This window comes from Xenopus laevis, chromosome 7S (genome assembly GCF_017654675.1).
Source record: "Xenopus laevis strain J_2021 chromosome 7S, Xenopus_laevis_v10.1, whole genome shotgun sequence".
Taxonomy (NCBI): domain Eukaryota; kingdom Metazoa; phylum Chordata; class Amphibia; order Anura; family Pipidae; genus Xenopus; species Xenopus laevis.
In genome coordinates, this window is record NC_054384.1 from 1,800,129 (window position 1) to 1,821,631 (window position 21,503).

The following is a 21,503-nucleotide window of genomic DNA, read 5'->3' on the forward strand; positions in this document are numbered from 1 at the left end:
AACACTGCTCAATGGGAGTTTCCAAGTCTTAAAATGACAAAACTGTAAACATTGTAACTCTTAAGGGGTCCATTATCACCAGGAAATGGTGAAGGTCCAATATGAGCAGAGAAGTCTTGGAGTCATCATGTTAAGTATAATAAATATTCATACAATAAAATATTTTTGCCAACCATATTTTTTATACTTATATAATAAAGATCGGCAGTCACATGTGATAATTTATTATATTCACTTAGTCTGTACTCTTGAAAACTCTTCATCATTCATCAGTTCCATTCAGAGCCATGAATCGATATCATTTATTAAACTCAGTAGAATAGGTGGGGGTTATTTCAAAAATATAGAGTTTATTTTTGTATTATTATTCCTTAAAACAAGCCAATCATTTCCTATTCGCTGTATTGCTAAAGTTCTATTAACAAATAGGCTGGCCAATGACTAGCCTATTTCTTCTACACAGATCGTTCCTTCTATGACCCATTTTTTTCAGTTTAAAGGATGAGAGGCATGAGAAGAAAGGATACCTCCATCTGCCAACTTTTAAGAAACCATACTATATGAATTGTAAAAGGCTTAAACGTGAATAATTTGTGTAATATTTTTCACATTGGTCTTTACTATTTAGCGAGTTAAATTTATTGCCACTGCCCCTTCCCACTACTAGCCTTCCCCAATATCTCATGGTCACCAATACGCCCCAATTGCTGCCCTGCACTTAATTCTAAAGCACCCAAAATATGCTCTGATCCAGGCAACCCCCACTTTTATAAAGATGGCCAGATGTCCCATTGATTATACATATTTTTTTTTCTTGTCCAGGCTTTGCTGGGCCTTTCTTCTCTAACAATAGACTTTGGATTTTTGGACACCACAGAACAGAGCATAATTCAGTCCCCTGCTGCAATGTAGTAGGAAAGCTTGAGTTAAAGACATCCCGGCTTTACCCCAGATGTATCAGCCTCCAGCTGGGTCATATCTGTCAATTTCTCCATGAAACATTTCACTGGGCTCGTCCCTTTGTTGGAGGCAACTGGACATGACCTAAAGGGAAACCTTGTTATGGAATAAGGCAGAACCTTAGCACCCGATTTTTCAACAGTAAAGTGACCTTGTTCTTTGCCACAATCAGGTGATTCTGAGATTAAAAACGGGTTTTCGCAGCACTGCAACCTCATTGGTGAAAACATTTATCCGGAACGAGTCTAAAACTGTTAGTCTTAATAAGAGCCAATGGCAATACCATATGGACTTTGTTCTATTGGATTTACATGCCGGGTAAGCAAATTACTGCAGCTTTGCTGCACTTTAAAGAAACAGTGGGATTGATGGAAGTGGCTCCCTAGAAAGGATTTAGGACTGGGGGGAAGCAAAATTCAGTGGTGTATTGTGCTGGGTTAACTGCGTCCTATTCAGCAAATTACTCCTGTACGGAGGCAGCACGAAAAAATAAATAAATAATGTAGTAGAAAAATTAACCTACATGATATTACACCTTCCACCTGTGCATTCTTATGTCTCAGTCGTACTTACATATACAACTGTATTTCTCTCATTGAGAAGCATTTCTAGAAATATATAATTTCATTCAAGATTAAGTATTAAGGGTTAATAGACAAAGGAGGAAGGAGGTCTCAGCTTAGATTATTTAAAAAAAAAAAAAAAAAAAACGAAGAAAAGGAGAAAACAGGGATAAGGTTACTAAAGGATGAAAGTTCAAATTTGGAGTATTTTCAATAAAATTGAAATTGAAAATAAAATTGAAAATTGGCCACAAGATCGCCAATTTACTTGTACAAAAAGTACAACAAATTTAAGTAGATAAACTTTACATGGACAAACTTTCTCATGTTTTCAGTTGGTAACATTTCTACAATGCAAAATAATATTAAATATTTGCCAATGTACTAAAAACACAAGAAAGAATTCTGGGCAAGAGAAATGGCAGCCACTTCTGCAATGTATATTTCAACTCTTCCATCCTAAAAAATACCCAAGGCACATCATTTCTTAATGGTGGAAATTTTCTAAAGAATTTTCTCCACTTCATTTGTTTCATAATTTTCTTGTAAAATTTACACCGAGCCAATGGCTTTTAGTAAACATGAGAAAATACTCCTAATGTATTGAGGTTAAATTTACAAATTGGTTAATATGCCTCAAGGTCTCAAATATTAAGAGGCAGATTTACTAACGTTCGAATGGTACATTCCAATTGTTTTTTGGTCAAAACTCACAATTTGAGTTTAAGACCACTAATTTGAATTCAAATGTGATATTTATCACACCTCAACCAATGAAACAGTTCTAATTCAATACTCTGACACCTTAAACCTGCCGAGGTCAATGGCAGAGGTTAATTGCCTTCCTGACATTCAAGTTTTTTTTTTCGGAGGAAAACTCAATTCGAATTTGATTCGAATCTTCGGCTCGTTCCTATTTGATTAAATGTTAGACATTCAGGGTTTTTTTTCAGAAATAACCTCCCATTCGAGTTAAAAAAAATTCACATAACTTTAAAATTTGAACTTTGATAAATAACCCCCTAACAGTAAAGTCTCTATTTATAAACTGAAGCGTGAGGTGCATGTGGCTTCAATGTTCTACAAAGCAAATCTGACACTAAGAACATCCCGTTGGGTCAATATAATCGGGCTAATTTATGGGCACTTATCATTTCTTGCAAACAGAAGAACAAACAGGTTTTTGCTACTCCTCCGATTCTCAGCATGATGGTAACTGTATGAGACGATACATTTTAGAATAATTAGTAGAAATGAACAAAAGGAGTTGCCCGTTGTCTTATTTGTATTTTGCCAATATGTCCCATTTGTTCTGCGGCTTTTAGCTCTAACCTGGCAGCTGAGACTGAGGAGAGCTGATCCACAGCAATCAATGATCTTCTTAAAACACAACCTTTTCACACACAAAAAAAACATTCAGACAAAAAAATACTTTATCTTGTTTGTGCTGCATGGTTGACTATGAGCTTGTGGGGGGATTTGTCACTAAGCGAGGCAGCAGAATACCCCTTTTGCTTTTTTAATCAAAGACATATTCAGTAAGATTCACAAAAGATATATCTGGGTGCTCGTTGAATGGGGGAGAAGTGGAAATTACACAACCTCAATATTAACGTGTTACTTCGAGCCAATGGATCGGTTAAAAGTGGTCATTAAAAATATGGACTTCCATAATGAGATCACAGATTGGGGAAGTATATTTTATTTTATTTTTTTTTTTAACGGGAAACAAAGAATTTTCATAGCGAGAGGTAATCTGCTTCTTTGTATTCTTGGGGGCAACGACGAGGGGAAAAAAAAAATCTGGTTTCTGCTGGTTTGAACCAGTAGAATCTCTTGTGGCTAAGCCGTCTGCTGTGACTAAAATCAAAACGCGGCGCCGCATGTGCAGTGGGCTCGGAGGCTCATACACGTGACTCCCAATACGACCGAAATATTTGAAAAAAAAAAAGTGGGGGGAGAGATAATGTGTCTGTCGTTTCTGCCCGCATGCAGATAACGAATAAATGCTGAACTCTATTAAACGCCCCTTCCCTATTATCGCAGGTCGAACAGACAATTTTGTGAACTTATGATGGCTGTCTATTTACTTCTCTATAAACCCTCGCCGTGCGTAGAAGAGATTTGAGCTTGCTAATGATCTTCTCTGCCAGGGCTATATAAGATGATACCGGCCTTCTTCAGATCTCGGGGAATTAAATTGACCAACTTCATCCCCCCCGGCTCTGTAGCTGGAGACTAATGTACTTTGTGCCCAGCAAGCCAAATCTCACACCAAAAGAACTTAGCAGGCAGAAATTTAGTACCTTTCGCTCGGAAAGTTTTGTTTGTTCTTCAGAACGTTCTCCGTAAACATTTGCGTCTGTGATTTCACTTAAAAACTTTACACAAGCATGTCGATATTTTTAGGCTCTTGATGCTCCTTCATTTATTTATTTATTTTTGAAAGTAACAGTATGTGATTATTAATCACTTCACCTACTCACAGTTGGACGTTCTTCATTAAAATTCTATTGACATTACTGAACTGGGGGTAAACTTATTTCATCACAAATTCCAATTTTATAAATGTGATTGTGATATCTTTTTTTATACTTTGTGCAGTTAGAAAAAGGTCATCAGAATAGTTAAAATATTATCTTGTAACAAAAAGATTTTATCTTAATAACTAACGAGAGCTTGGGTATCCATTGCACCCAAGCAAAATGCCTCCAAGCAGAATATTGACAGATTTCAATAATAAATTTATATGTTGCTTTCATATTTACAAATTGCAATAACATTTATATTATATAAATATTATATACATTTATAATTTTCATATATATTATATACATTTATAATTTTCATTTATATTATATATTATATACATTTATAATTTTCTTTATGCAATTAAAGATTTTTTTTTACACTGATTTCACTTAAATTGAAGTGAATCCAACGCAGATTTAGGGGTTTATTTATTAAAGTCCGAATTCCAAAAACTTGAAAATTTTTAGTTTTTTTTACTATGAAATCTTAATTTTTTAATGAGAAAAAAAAAACTAAAATTTTTTGTGATTTATTATACCCCAAGGATGGAAAAAGTAGAAAATCCGGCATCTAAGACCTGCCGAGGTTGTATATAAATCCATTGGAGTAGTACCGAAGATACCCTGATGTGCGCTGGGTTTCGTGCAAGAATCCGCAGATTTTGTTGTTTTTTTTTTGGAAAAAACTGAAAAATTTGTACGATTTTCAAAAAAACATTTTACGAACTGGAATTTTTCGGGAAAATTGATTAATAAATAAGGGAAAATAACCTGTGCAGATTTGGTCATTGTATATTTAAGAAAATAATGAGGTAAATTTGGATTGTGGCTTAAACAAGTTATGTCTTTGCACAATTGCATTGCACGATTAAGCAGTATGAAATCCTTCAGAGCAATATAAAGGAGTATTGCATAAAGATTTCACATCTATTTTCTGAAATACATGAAACCTCGGTTTATTTTTGAATTAGGTTTTTTTTTTTTTAAATGTAGTCATGGATACTGATTTATGGCTGAAAGAGTTAAGATGAAGTAAAAAATCGCTCTTAACGGAGAGGTTAAAGAAGCAGGAGTAAAGAATTTTAATCAATACGCTGTAAGAAGAAAGATTGCCAGATTTTGGAGTATTCTGCTAAATATATTTTAAAAGATTATGTTAAGCAAACGAGTATATACAATTTCGAAATTTATGTTAATGAAATGTGTGTATATATATATTGACATTGTTAAAGATAGATTTTCAATAAATATTTCAAGGTGGAAAATTTATTGATATTGCCAGTACAAGTACACTATATAAATAAATCAGTCCTATTACCTTTTTTGAAGAAAAAAAAAAAAAAAAAGATTTTGGACTAGTTTCCTTTTCCCTTTTTGGGTTATCTAACCAATATACCAGATGGCAGGGGAGATAAAAAAAAGAAGCAATTACTGCTCAAGAAGAAGTGATTTACATTTCATATTGGGGTGGGGGGAAATCTACACAAATGAAACAAGTTATTTGCAAGCGTTTCTGGATTTAGTTTAGATACTGATGTTTTTTTTAGGTTTTTATATGTAACTAGCCTGCCTCGGAAACACTTAACCGTATCCATGCAGGTTTCTGATGTGGCTAAACTCAGCAGAAAAAAAAAAATAGTGATTGAATTTCTAAAGAATGAAAATGTGTTTTTTTGTTAAAAAGTTGACGTTATAAAATTAGAAATGATAAAATCCAAGACCATATAGATATCTTATTTTAACGCACTGAGAAGGTTCACTAGTGGGAATTGGTACAGTTTGGCCAAGTACCTTTCCTTCTTCTATTTGACTGATTCTGGACATTTTGCTTATTAAACATCACAGTCCTGGTCAGAGCATTGGGTCTGACATTTGTTATGAAATATGTTCCAATCTTCATATACACATAAACTTCCACTGGTACAAAGCAGTATTTTTTTCTGGTTACTTGGAATAAATAACTAGATTTTGCTACATTTTCTGGTTACTTGGAATAACTAGATTTGGGTGGATTTTCTGGTTACTTGGAATAAAAAACTAGATTTGGGTATATTTTCTGGTTACTTGGAATAAATAACTAAATTTTGGTGGATTTTCTAGTTACTTGGAATAAATAACTAGATTGGGTAGATTTTCTGGTTACTTGGAATAAATAACTAAATTTTGGTGGATTTTCTAGTTACTTGGAATAAATAACTAGATTGGGTAGATTTTCTGGTTACTTGGAATAAATAACTAGATTTGGGTAGATTTTCTGGTTACTTGGAATAAATAACTAGATTTGGGTATATTTTCTGGTTACTTGGAATAAATAACTACATTTTTGTGAATTTTCTAGTTACTTGGAATAAATAACTAGATTGGGTAGATTTTCTGGTTACTTGGAATAAATAACTAAATTTTGGTGGATTTTCTAGTTACTTGGAATAAATAACTAGATTGGGTAGATTTTCTGGTTACTTGGAATAAATAACTAAATTTGTGTAGATGTTCTGGTTACTTGGAATAAATAACTAGTTTTGAGTAGATTTTCTGGTAATTTATAATAAATAAATAGATTTGGGTAGATTTTCTGGTAACTTGGATAAATAACTAGATTTGCGAAGATGTTTAGGTCACTTGGAATAAATAACTAGATTTTGGGTTAAATAAATATTTGCCAAAATGAAAAGAGGTCAATGGGTGGAATTTCACAAAGCCCTATAACTCATACAACTAGAGGGCAAAGAATTTCATTCTTCTATAGCCATTGCTTGGTTGTAAAAGGGTTGGTTCACCTTGAAGTTAACGTTTAGTATGTTATACAGTGGCTAATTAGAAGCAACTTTACAATTGTCATTCCGAATTTTTATTTTTTTTTGTATAGTTTCTGAATCATTTGCCTTCTTCTTCTGACTTTTTCCAGGTTTCGGATAGTGGTCACTGACCCCATCTAAAAAACAAATGCTCTCTAAGGCTACACATTTATTGTTATTGCTACTTTTTATTCCTCATCTTTCTATTCAGGCCTCTCCTATTCATATTCCAGTCTCTTATTCAAATCAATGCATGGTTGCTAGGGGAATTTGGGCACTAGCAACCGGATGGCTGAAATTGCAAACTGAAGTGCTGTAAATAAAGTTTATTGAAGGGCTGCTGAATAAATAATAACTAAAAAACCCCACAAATAATAAAAAATTAAAAACAATTGCAAATTTTCATAGACTATTCCTCTTTGCATCATACTAGAAGTAAACAAAAAGTGAACCAAATTTATGACCAAATAAAGGAATAAAGGATTCAATATTTAATGAGTGACAGATTAGATAGACAGATTGTGTTGTCATCTATAGAGAACAGATAAAGGATTCAATATTTGGATGTGTTTTCTTTGAAACCAAACTATAAATTAACACTCGGCTTTCCTATTTTCAGGAATCATATTTTCTCTCAAAAATATTTTTTTTCATTTTCTCTAAAACCCTAAGGGGTTTATTTATCAAGGTCTGAATTTATCTCAATATCGGCTGCTACAGACTCCGATCTAACTCGCTCAGGTTTTCCATGCTTATTTATTATTACATTTTCCTGAAAATTACCTATGCGGGAAAAGCTCAGAATTTCACGATTTTTTCGTGAATTTTCCCCGAAAACTCCGTATTTTTCTGAGTTATCCTCCGAAAGCTCCGAAAACATTGTTAAAATTGCCCGACACAACCAAAAATCAATGGGACTGTTCCCATTGACTTTTATGCAACCGACAGGTTTGAGATGCCGTAGTTTTATATTCAGGGCTTTTTAGCCCTCAGGTTTAATAAATTCCGAAAAATCTGTGTTTTTTTTTTTAAGCCTATTATAACACAAAAAATCACGAATTTTTTTTTGAAATTTACCAAATGTAAAAACGCCAAAAAACTGTATTACAAAACTGCGCCAAGTATAAGCTGTTAAAGTCTCAAAGAAGTCGATGGGGACTGCGTTGATACTACTGGACCATTTCTTTCTTTTTAGATTTTTTTCTAATTTTTTTTTTTTGCTAGTAATTGTCCATGTCCGAAACGTTACTTTTTAGATGTCTTTGTAATCTGTAGCGCACCATTCCGCGATTTTTCTTTCAGTCCGTATTCGTACTTTTCTATTGGGATCTTTTAATAACTTTTATGGCATTTGTACTTTTAGAGAAACCGAATTTAATCGTGGTTTAAAAAACCTCTAGAACCACTACAATTCGACCAATAAATAGTGAATAAAGTACCCCCTCTTGTAAAATATATAGTGAATAAAGTACCCCCTCTTGTAAAATATATGGATATTATTAGTTACCGAGGAGTTTCATGACCATATAAAAACACGAGGCCGAAGGCCGAGTGTTTTTATACAGGTCATGGAACTCCGAGGTAACTTCTAATATCCTCATATTTTACAACTGGGGGTACTTTATTTATTATAATACACACATTTTAGTAAGTCATGTGACAGAAATGACATCACTACTCACCGTTTATAACTGATGACATCACTACTCACCGTTTATAAGGATATAATTTACAGGATATTCATGGCTTTTGTGTATTATAAGGATATTATAAGTTACCGAGGAGTTTCATGACCATATAAAAGTACGAGGCTGAAGATAATTTCTAATATCCTCATATTTTGCAACTTTATTTATTATAATACACAAGTTTCAGTGAGTCATGTGACGGAAATGACATCACTACTCACCGTTTATAACTGATGACATCAGAACTCACCGTTTATAAGGATATAATTTACAGGATATTCATGGCTTTTGTGTATTATTTTAAAATACAAGTCTGAATAGGCTTCAAAAATGTTTTCTTTTGTACTCTTTTTTTTGTAAAACTCGACTCAAATAGAGCAAAGGATAAGGCAATCTATTTTCTGTGATTGGTTAAATGAAAATACTTACTGGAAGAGCACTTCCCCTTAAAAAAATTCATAATAATATTCATAATGATTTACAATAATATAGGGCAAAAACGTCATTAAAATTAGAATTGCAGAAATACTTAAATGTTTCCCTAAAACTTCCTTTTTGAGGACTAAAACAAGAATAATCAGACCCAATAGTTTCATCCATCCACCATGTAATAGCGTCTGAAATTGTGTTTTATTAAACTACCCCATAGTGAGCACCCATATACCCAGATGCATTTGTCTATAAAGCTTCCCATCAGCACAAAAAGAAGGGATTTACATAGAAATATGACTTATTCATCACCACTTTGAGTCACTTTGGAAGGAAGGACAGAACTATTGCTGTGGGTTGTAAGACTGTATGTCTTGATTTTTGTTTTATAAATGTTGTAGTATTTAGGGCAGGAGAAACAATGCAAAATGCTCTGAAAGCCCTTTGCTCTCCTGCCGGACTTGTGTAAGATCCAGTAGCCCTGCTCCCAGTGACATGGACCAATGATATAATGGCCAGTTGTACACATCTTACTCTTTGATTAAGGAAGGATAAAACACACACGTCCAGTAGAGTACAGCAAAAGTAGCTTAAAATAGCTCTTTTCAATGTTTGCCTAACCCCTGTTGGTATTACAGCAGCCATTCGTTTGTGGTGCTTGCCTGTGTTGATTTAATTACGATATCAAAGTGGTCCCCTGCACTATTAGATGTTCCTTTTTTAGATATACGCAGGATGAAGACACCGACTTTCATTCTCACACCGTGGGCTCTGTGTTACTTTAAAATAAATATATAAAGAAAAGAGGAGCTTTCTGGTAATGAGAGTAGCCAGCAGTGAGGCTGCAAAGGGTTAAATGTGAGGCCTCTATTGAAGTTGATGAGAACGTGGGCTTTGCATTAAACAGTATCACTTTCACATGAGTTGCTGCTAATGTTGTTGTAGGCATGCAAAGCCCAGTGTGTGACCCCCTTCACCCTCCAGCCACCCACTAGGGCTTCTTGATTAGCATCCTACCTGGCTCTCCGAGGAATTCCCATCGTCCCCCAGGAGCTCATTGCGCACTTCGTCACTGTAGGCGATCCGTGACCTTTTCTGTAAAACAAAAAGAAAGGGAAAATTGTAAGGATAATAAATACTGAAATTATATGATCCCAACCCTGGAGAGCCCCCTAATGGTCCCTATCTGATACATTCTGCTAAAGGAGGACTGGTAGGAATGGTTTCATTCATGTGTGGCCAAAATCAGCAGGACGAGTGGGTCGAGCAGAAGGCCCTGCCATTCAAGGGCAACCCTGCTAGCATAGCAACTGTTGTCGGAAAAACTCTTCAAAGCCCCAGCAGCACTTAACAGTTTGTCTCGAATACTGTGCAAAATGTTGTGATGGAAAATTAAAATAGCCATTAAGAGGGCCAACTGTTCCCTCTACCAAGAGAGGGCTTAGACCCCACTGCTTCTTAGTAATAAATCCTGTCAACGTAACCAAGGAGAGTAAGCAGTGATGCTGGGCCCCTCAACCCCCATGAAGATATCTGCTCCATATCTGCTTATGTACACCTGGGCTATGAATACTAGATAGAAGGGTAGATAGTCATCTCAAGGTGGTTTTTTAATAACCTAGTGAACTGCAGCCTATTATCTACGAGTGCCGGGCAGACGGCATCTTTTTTCTTGATAAAGTTTGGAATGAGAGCACTGCATTCAGCCCCACAAGGGTTAGTAATCTTGGGAATGATTTCCGCATGAGCAACTTTGTGAAACCCCATCCAGGCTGAGCCCCAATGGCAGAATGAGTCTTTTTGTGGTTGAGAAAAGAGAAATTAAAAAGCAGTTATCTCCCACGAGTCTATAATTCTGGGCCGTCGGATAAACAAACACACGGGAACCATCATTAAAAAGCAGCAAAGTATAATTCAGTATAATTTTCAGTTTTGAAACATTGGGAAATGGATCAGCTGTGACCTGTTGAACGTTGGACAATGAGACTTCATTGCTTAGTGACCCTCGCCACAACAGAGGGCGGCGGGAATTATGGTGAGACCCTGCGATTCACAGCATGGCAACAGAGACACACAAACCTGGCAGCAATGCGATAATGTTACAATTAATAAAAATCTTACACCAAGGTCCAGCCCAATGTTTCTATTTCCCAACTCCAAGGAAAGAAAGAAATGCGTCAACGGCTTTATTTTCTTACTAATCCTGAAGAAGGTCATTTGCATTTGTCAAAAATAATAACCGGTGGAGTCAGCAAATATTCTTTCCCTTTATTAGAAGAAAAGCTTGGAAATTGGGATAGATTATCAAACCAAAGAATTCACATGGATCGGATTCACAACATTTTTTCAGGGAAATCTTGAGATAGGATAGGGAAATCTAAAATGTACAGGACAGGCCCAAAACAAACCAGTTTCTTAATTGTATCTTTAGAACAAATCTGCATCCGATTTATGATAGACTTTTATTCAGCCATTGCTACCAGCCAACTATATATTTTTTACTAGTTTTAACCCCATTTAAAGAAAATTCACCATAAATATTTATCGACATAATATATAATAATATCATATATAATAAACAGTTCACCCTAATGCTTCTGGTAATCCCACATAGCAGGGCTAAATTTGTGACACAGAGAGCAATGACCTTTAATTATCTTTTCACTTTTACCGAAATCATTTTCATTTTTTTTGTTGCTTTTGTTTTGTTGAAATAAAATCAAAGAGTGAAGAAATGGTGGAAAACACCGGGGACTGCCCATTCACAAATGCAGCACTTTCCCTCTAACTGTGCCAAAAATCTTATATTAAAGGAAATGAAACCCTTTAAAAAGGCGAGAGTATCAGAGCCGTGTCTTTAATTATTCATTTTATCACGATGGGAGACTAAAACACTCGGCAGTATGCAAGAATATCATATGGAGATTGTTTTTGTTTTGCGTCTTTTTCACGAAAAAGCGAACAAATTGGCAGCGACTGCTCAATTATATCACTCCTTCTTGTTCGGCTATTTCTTAAAACATCAAAGTGAAAAGAGAAAATAAAGTGGGATTCCCAGGTCAATAAAAGATAATCAGGGAAAGTGTTTTTTGCTCCGCAAATGAAGATTATAGCTAAGCTGCGCTTTTGCACCTTCATGTGGAAGGCAAGTCGGCTGCAGTGTGCCTTTAAATATTTTATTCCAATTCTATCGGAAATGGGGGCTCTGGGGTTGAAAAGAGACCCTCGTGTTTATTGTTTTGCTGGAGAAAACATATGAACACAACATGTTTTTTATTTTCACCTTTACACGTATTTCTCTAACACACACAAACGTGGGAGAATGATACCTTGAAGGTAACCTAATGTAGATTTATTGCTGTGGTTAGAAGCAGCTGCTGCAACAGGAGAGACAACATTCTGCAAGGGATAATTCCTGCGTCGGCTGATGCTTTACAGATGTAAATTCAATGGCACAAAAAAATGTTTTTAGATACTAATTTTATATTTATAACATTTTAATGAAATATATTCCATTTAAAAAGATATACATTTATGTTAAAGAACATAAAATAAATCAAAAATTAAATAAATTCCATTTTATAAAATGATTTATATTATATATTTCTAAAAAAAAAAAACAGGGTATGTATTTATATTTATATATGTTTTATGTGTTTTATAAAATAACATTAGAAATACAGCATTGTAAAAATTCATTGTTTATTGAATTTTTTTTTAAATTATATTTTACAACAGGTCCGGAATGTTATGAATGCCGGGAAGGCCCTCTCCCATTGACTCCATTTTAATGAAATTATTTAAGTTCATGTAGAATGGTTTCCTTTTTCTCTGTAATAATAAAACAAGTTACTTGTTATGCTGAATGCTCAAGACCCAGGGTTTTCCAAATCAGGGATCTTTCTGTAATTTGGATCTCCATAGCTTAAGTATACAAAATATTATTTAAATATTAATTAAACCCAGTAGGATTGTTTTGCTATCATTAAGGATTAATCATATCTTAGTGGGGATTGAGTACACGCTACTGTTTTATTATTACAGAGAAAAGGGAGATAATTTTTAAACATTGGAATTTTTATTAAAAGAGTCTACGGGAGATGGCCTTACTGACGAATCCTGTACCTGGACTTGATCCCAACTAAAATATAATAAACTGCTATTGGAGGGGGTAGTGGGTTTGTTTAATGAGTAGATTATTATTTTTTTTTGCAGAGAAAGCATGGTGATCCAAAAAAAACCCACAAAAACCCCAGCCCCAGATCCCAAGCATTCTGTATAACAGGTCCCATGCCTGTACAAGTAATAGAGAAAAAGGAAATAATTTTACAAAAACTTCAAATATTTCATTAAAATTGAGTCGATATTATATTTATACATTTATACATTTGTTTACAGCTTCTAAAACAGGTAAATTTGATCATTTTGGATGGATGTGGCAATGTTGAATGGGTCTTATCAGCCATACATTTTTGCAAGTTTAAAGGGGAGCAAAGTAAATTGAGAATGATGCCGGTTGGGTGGACATTGGGATTTCATCACTCAATCAATGTTCATCACTCAATGCATCTGTCGGTCAGGGGTGGGTTCCATAAAAGAGTGAAATGCAAATATAAAGGCGGCAAATGATCCCCCCATTACCTCTCATTTTTATCAGACAGAGAGAAAAAAACTTTTTTTCCCCAAAGCTTCCGTCAGTCTCCAAGCTGTTCAATTTTGCTAATCAAACTGGCTGACAGGCAAACATCCCAAGTGAAAGGGGTAATTAAGAGAAATTGAAGAGGCAGGGAGGGGTTGGATTGAAAGGGGGTTCTAAGCTTCTCACTTCACAACTAGGAGCTGTATATAAATTTGTACTTAAGCAAGCAGGAAGGTTTCTGCTGGAAATGTCACCATTTCAGCTCAGGCTTGAAGGAGCCCTATTCATAATGCATTTTATAAATAGTTAATGCCTTCCATACATAAGCTAGCCAGGCAAATCAAGAAATTGTCAACATTTTTAGTCTTAGTTGTCAGTTGCCGGTGTCTCCGGGTGCTTTGTGTGTACGTTTCTAAAGAAGACAGAGGCGTTACAGAGCTTGTAATGCGATGCATTTCTCCCTTGCTCAATATGAGTTTAAGAGCTTCTCAAGCAGGATTTTCCTACTGCTCGCATTTGTCAGATGCAGGAGGAAAAGTTTTTCAGCTATCGGCCTCGTTAAGACTTTGTTTTGTGTTATTTTAAAGCGACACAGCCCCTTTTCCGGGGGCAAAGACAGATTTGGGAGCGTTTTACTGCAGGTCAAGTGAGATATGACAAAGCCGGTGTGATAGTCTAAGACGCAAGGTGACCACTTCCTTTGCTAAAGAACCGAGACAGTCGGCAGCAGCGAGGCTCCGACTCGCACAAAATCCGGCAGTTCTCTCTTCAATAAAACCGTCCACGGCACTTTGAGACATTTAAAGAATAAGGGAAAAAAACAGAAATGCTAAATTAGGAGTAACAAAGAAGGATCTAAATGCTAATTTAAGAATACATTTTATTCATTGACAGCACAAGATACAGTTGGGTTGTCTTCACACTCAGCTGGAATATATTTTTACTTATTGACAGTGACATCAAACTGGCGAATCGTGAATTTTGATGAATATAAAATTGGAGTAAGCTTTTGTTGATGAGGGAACGAGGAGCACGGCCATGTTTGGCAGGCTAGCTTCCAAACGAATGAATTTTCAATCTAAGCAAGTATTGTTTCATTGGATCATGTTAAGGGGGATTTCTGCCTAGGAACAATATGGCGGCTGCCTATAATTTAAACAAATACTGTTATTCAGACATGGTTTGTTGGGTAAAATAATCCATGCCAGGGGAATTTGATCATCATTTCTAGAAAAATGAACATAAACCCAAACAATAAAGTATGTGATTCTGCCCTTACTAACAGTAGCTGCCCTACCACTGGTACCTGCCCGGATTTCAGGGCGTTTAGTGCAGTACACAAAAGGGCAATTAATATGTCTCAGCACATTCACCTTCCAAAAGCTAAAAAATGTTACATCCAATCAAGTGCCATTAAACAACTATTTCTATTGGCATAATTATCTGAAAATTCCTGTTGGGGTAGGCAGTGCTTAAGCAAACAGCACCTCTGTTATAAGGGGTTATAAGGCGTGTAACCTCAGGAATGCAAGTCCAGATCAAATATTTAAATATCTATCTGCCAGAAGAATTTTCTTGGAAATTGAAAAAAAAATGATTATTCAATAAATTAACTGTCTGGAAAGGGACATAGTATAATAGTAGGCTAGGTCCATTCTTCATTAGGTGATAGAGGTTTATGAACTTCTTGCTGCTCAGAGACAATATATCAGCATTGATTCTGAAGGAGATGCGCAAAATTGAAGTACAGCCCAAAATGATTTAAGGGTCTCCCTCTAATTCCAGCCTACGAGTAAGTGCCCATTCAGGCACAAAACGCGTTAAGTTTATATATGTCCTAATAAAGACTTTTTTAACTTAATATTTGGGCTACTGCTTTACTAGTAAATGGGTATCATCGCGTTTTGGATCTTACATATTGAAGAAAACTTATTGGCAACCCTTGGACTGAGGGTTGCCCTGGTGAGGAACCATTTCACATTTACATTTTATTTTCTTTATTTTGAATTTATTTATTTTTTAAAGATAGAGTCACACACCATTGTTTGTATATTTTTCTCCCTCTACTTCTACTAGCTCGCCATAAAATAAGCTTACGGTGAGGTCAGAATAGGGCATTCAACAAGAATAAGGGTAAGGAGAGGGCAGGTCATGTCTAAAAAATGAATTTGACTTTTGAGATTCTTTGATAGGACCCAAAACACAGACTTTTTTAAAAATGTTGGCATCCGGCATGATCTTCAGAGCTTCTTCCATCGGATAACTCCCCTCTGCTTATAGGGTAGAGTTATATGCAACTCTTTCCATATGGGGTGGATAATATCAATATGTTAAAGGATTAGATTAAATTGATTTGGGTTTACCAAGAAGCCTACAGAGCCATATGGGTTTTAAAAAAAAAAAATCTTTTAGGACGGTCACATGTTCCCCAGAGAGCCAAGTGGACATCCCAGTCCCTTTAATGCAGTCTTGGTAGATACCAGAATGGTCTTGCCTCGATTTCTCTCTCATTTGGTAAAAGCCAATGTGTCACTTGAAGCTTAAATTCTCCAACAAGCCTGGTTTTTATGCTCCCAAAAAAGAACAAGATTTATATGAATAAACAAAAGAAATTAAGTAATTAATGTTAGGACTGTTGATTACAACCCTGGCCGGCATGTCCATATGAAGTAGCAGGGACCTGCTGGATGATTGCTGGCATTCCACCGAGCCCGAGACTAATCTAGCCATTACAAGGAAGCGCCTTTTGTGTTAAAGCGGAGAAGGAATTCATTTTAGTGGCCTACATATGGCAAAGCAATTGTTTAAATTGCCTCGCCTGGGAATTAAATACAATGTTATCATTTGAGCAAGCCTCACTGTAAATAGATTTCTAATGCTTTCCATGTGCACGCCAATGTAGCCCATGAATTAAGTAATGATCTGGTATTATAATGCAAGGAACCAAAGAGCCCCCAACACCTGGCAAGCAGGATATGCTAAATTACGACCTTAACAGGCACATCGCAAATAAAGCGGCAACAGCCAGAGAGGCATTACGCCGACAACAAGTTTGCATATTTACTTTGCAATGAAAAGAACATATACATAGATGCAGAAAACCCTTATCAGCCATCTTCCACAAACATGGTGGTATTTGTTATAAAATGCTATCGGTGCTTCCCATTTAATTACATGTCTTTATCATAATTCAGCACCCCTCTGAGACGGCTCCCCTCGCCAGTCACACGTACTGCAGCCCAACGCCAACGGATAGCCGTGTATAATGAGGAGCTGCCACTTATCTCATCTGCTTCCAAACAAAAGAACTTCGTAGATAAACAAGGCAAAAGGCTCCTATCTGGGCACAATACACAACAGATGACCAAGGTTCGGAGAACATGGGGAAATAAAGTTCCAGACAAAGAGAGAGAAAAAAAAAAGTTTTTTGGCACATAAAACTTCATCATATTATATACATATGGGTTTCATGAACTGAATGCCCACGGTTGTTTATGAAAGAAAGGCCAAGATTTGCGTATGTCCGCATCTCCTAAAGTAAGGTGCATGCGCCTGGGGGCCCCCCTTTATGGAGATTAGAAGAACAGACATTTTAGACACAGACCCCCTCTTTAATTGTTAATCTTAAAATTCTTGTCTACAATATTAAAAAACATATTTTTCAAAAGGTCTTATTTTCAATAGTTTTTTTATTTCCTGGTGGTTGCTACGGTATTTATCTTGCTTTTCATGAAATTCTACCTGGCTGATGGGCTCAGTGGCCCGGTTTCAGACCAGTACTAAATGTCTATCTAGGGATAACCACATTGTAACATTTCTCATATTTCATGTGGGCAATGACCAAATGACCACTATGACCCTGTCCAGAACCCAATCAACACCTGTCCCCAAGGTTTACATTGAGAGGTTTATCTTATAAAGCTATAACAATGGAAACAGCTATAAGCATGAACATTACCAAGCCTGAAGAAGGATTAAGCAGTTTGAGAAGCTACAGAGTCTTCCACTAGATCACAAGGAGAAAACTGGTCTCCGTATTATTTTCCCTTGGTCTTTGAGTAAGTTTAACTTTTCAGCTCAAGCAGTCATCTAGGAGACCCGCCATGGGTTTCTGTAATTTTCCCAAATGGGCTTTTGTGATGAAGAAAGACTTTGGCAGGTAGCACCCATATTTTAATCATCATTTTGTGTTGTGAAAAAGCAATGATACATTACTTTCTATGCCCCCTTCCAGTCATTAGTGAATAGATTAAATGAAAGTGGACCGAATACAGAACCTTGCACCGCTGGCAACTCTTCTCTCCTCTTCAGTATCCATGCATAAACTGAATTAAAAGGCCAAGAGAACTTAATAAAAAAAATCCCCTACACCCTACCCTACATAGACCCCCCCCCCCCCGGGCGAATGCCCCTCTTTACTTACCCTTCAGTGCAGTTTCTGTCCAGCAGAGTTCACGGACACCATCATCTTCTCTTCGGTAATCTTCGTAATGAGACCAGCGAAGCGGCGCATGCACAGTTGGAGCAATTTTCTGTTTCGTGACAACGTGCATGCGCCTAAAATTTCCGAAGCACCGGGCTTATTCTGAAGATTACCGAAGCAGCTGTAGATGCGCCTGTGAACACCGTTGGTCAGAATCTGCACGGAGGGGTAAGTAAAGAGTTAGGGGCATTTGCCCGGCTGGGGGGGGTCTATGTAGGGTAGGGCTACCTACCTACCTACCTCCTTTAATTTAGAAAATCTTTATATAAAACGTAGCAAAAACCTTGCAAACCTTGGCAAAATCATCCAAAATGCTTGGGACCTTGGATTACTGACCTTTCTATAATTTGGGCCTCCATATTTTAAGTCTACGAGAAGATCATATAAACATTAAATAAAGCCAATAGGCTGATTTTGCCTCCAATAAGGATTAATTATATCTTAACTGGGATCAAGTTCAAGCTACTGTTTTATTATTACACAGAAAAAGGAAATAATTTTTGTATTATTCTTTCAGTCATAAAAACAGGCAGACCCTCTGTAATTTTGTGGGGCGTTTACTCTACACCCAACATATGCCTTATAAAATGCTAAACATTTTAACCACACAAACTGGTCATCAGGGAGGGCTGAAGAATTAGTAAAAACTGCCTTTGAGCATTACACTTCAGGTCAGTTTAGCTGTCACTTTATTCATTAAGGAAAAATGTAAGTGGTTGAAAAAGTTAGGATCAACCGTTTGTTTCTGCTGGACTTTTCCAACAAACTGAATGGGAAATATGAGGCTGAGCAGGAAGTGTTGGGTTTTACGTACCAAATATCTAAGACTGTTGGATCACAACTGGGCCCCTTCCATTTCATATGAAATAAGTACATGGAAACCTAAGCAAAGCAAAGAGCCTAAACTGACTGTTTATGAGCCATGATGCATTTGGGTTTTCTGTTCTTCCAGTTCAGACCCTTTGGACAGAGATATCTAAAGCCTGTTTGTCAGTAAGTGCCCTTCCACCCAACTGCAGCTTGATATCGAAGCCCTCGGTGATAGAGCTCAGCCATTCCTTTCCTTTCTGCCAGCCTTTCTTCTCATTGCCCTCAGTTTTCCTACCATCAAGGTCTTCTGCTATGAGTCATACCTTCCCCTCGTCTTTCCTAAGTACCCGGCCCTATTACTTGCCCTTCCAGGCAGCAGTCTGGCTCTGTTTCATCAACTATTGATGGATTGCTTCAACCTGCTGTCCAACAGATTCAGAACACTTTCCTTGAGCCCCACAGTTCAAATGCATCAATTCTTCTCTAACCTGCACTGCTAAAGCCAACAAACATACAGTGCTGGCAATGCCAGTGACCCCTCTGCAATTTAATATCTTCTCTAGACTTACCATACACTTACTGTAGCCGTTCACCTTTGCAGATCTTTGATAAAAATCGAAAATACTTATACAGGTTTAGGTTTTTATCTGCAATGCTTTTAGCCTGAAGTTTAACATAATGACGAATGTACAAGCAGGTCAACTGGCCATTGATAAAGCCAACCCTATTGTGTGCGACTGTTAAGATTGTAAGCTCCACTGGGGCAGGGACCATAGATTGTAAACTCCACTGGGGAAGGAACTGATGGGAATGTAATAGGGGCCATAGATTGTAAGCTCACTGGGGCAGAGACTGATGGGAATGTGATAGGGACCTTAGATAATAAGCTCCACTGAGGCAGGGATTGATAGGAATGTGATAGGGACCATAGATTGTAAGCTCACTGGGTCAGGGAATGATGGGAATGTCATAGGGATCTAAGATTGTAAGCTCACTGGTGCAAGGATTGATGGAAATAATGTATAATCTCTCAAAAGCGGAGGCATGAGAAGGAACCAGACACATTTCCGTGAGTGAGATGTGTAAGTCATTAAAGTGCAAGTCTATTTTATGTTTAGTTAGTGTTTAAGTGCAGAGAGGACAAGCAGCAAGAGTCGTGGACAAGTAGCAAGTGTAGTGGATCTCGGCGCCGCTCGGAGTCTGGGTACTTGTTCTGACTACAGCGACGGAGCCATCACTTCATTAGCAGAAACAATGACTGAGAACAGATTTTGTTTGATATGAAATGCTGCAAAACAGACATTCCCGGCTCCTTCGGCACAATTGAGCCCACAGAGAAGTCACAAAACTCACTCGGCTTTAATCTGTACCTGCCGAAGCCCCAGTCATCGCTATTAAAGAAAAGCGGATGAACGGAACTCGCAATTTGTCGGCTGTTGTGTTGATATAAGGGAATACTCCAATACAAAGACACGGGCAGCAGATCCATGCAAGGACCACGCTCCTGTGCCGACAGCAACAAATGACTGGATTCTGGATGAATAAGAATCAATGGAGAAAAGAGCCCAGAGGAAGAACCGTGGGGAACCCAAGTGGGGAGCATTTGGCTGCTGTGCTCTGAGAATTAACACCTTTAAACATGGGAGGGGGCAGATATTTGGGGCAATTACACAATGGTTTCTTCCCAATCTTCCTGTGCAGGAGTTACATGAGATACGACGGTTTCAACAGTGTCTAAATACATAATACAGGGACTCCAAGGCCAGAAGGTGATGTCTCCATCCAACAAGCTGCCAGTTTCACATGGGGCACTGTCTCTGCATTGCCTGCAACTGCCCCGGGGCAACACCAGCATCTTCTGGAGACATTCCTTGGGTGACATGCTCAATACCGAGCCAGGACCACAGCTCATACTAAGGTTCCAGGGCAGATCTGCAGAAAATGTACTGCATGGGGCAACCACAAAAGTCATTCGGATTTCAGGGTCCAAGTTAAAAATCACACGCCATTAACCCTCTCAGTCCTTAAAAAAATAATAGTAGCGTTATCTCTGAGCCATCCCTCATCCGCTCTAAACCCCACTACTTATAACTGCTCATTGTAACAAGTAAACATATCGCGGTCACACTTTCTTCTACTGAAATAAAGGCTGTGCCCATTCTGTCAGGCAAGACAGTGTTTGCTCCATCTACTGATGGTTTCTTTGCTAAGATCCATCCCTTACAAACTCAAGCAATGAATAATGCCCTTGTACATGAAATTGTCCTGCAACCTGCCCTCTTTATCTGCCCAAACCCTAAAAGTCCTGAACTACGCCCGCCCCCCACTCCCGCCCCATTAAAAGAACATTTAAAGAAGACTTGCTCATTAAACTAAGCTCTAAAGTTCATTGTATTGACTTTTATCACGTTGTGCCACTACACCTAAAGGCAACCTTCTCCAGTCACTCTGCTGACTCCACCTTAAACCCTTCTCTCTCTCACTCTTCCTTAAGGGTCAGAATCTTCAATAATAAACTTCAATTCTATAAACATTAAAATTCTATTACTAGGGGCTACTGAACCAAATACTCATTTGACTATTGAAATCAAAACAAAATTCACCT

At 37.1% G+C, this 21,503-nt stretch overlaps 1 protein-coding gene across 4 annotated transcripts in view; it reads right to left on the reverse strand.

Annotated features, from left to right (window-relative positions):
* The window catches only part of LOC108697307 (vesicle transport through interaction with t-SNAREs homolog 1A), a 154,738-nt gene that overhangs the window by 115,245 nt on the left and 17,990 nt on the right, over positions 1-21,503 (reverse strand). For all 4 annotated transcript variants that reach the window (XM_018227231.2, XM_018227230.2, XM_018227229.2 and 1 more), the window contains exon 4: positions 9,984-10,061. In XM_018227231.2, coding sequence (XP_018082720.1) covers positions 9,984-10,061 — 78 coding nt within the window. The remainder of the gene's footprint in view (positions 1-9,983; positions 10,062-21,503) is intronic.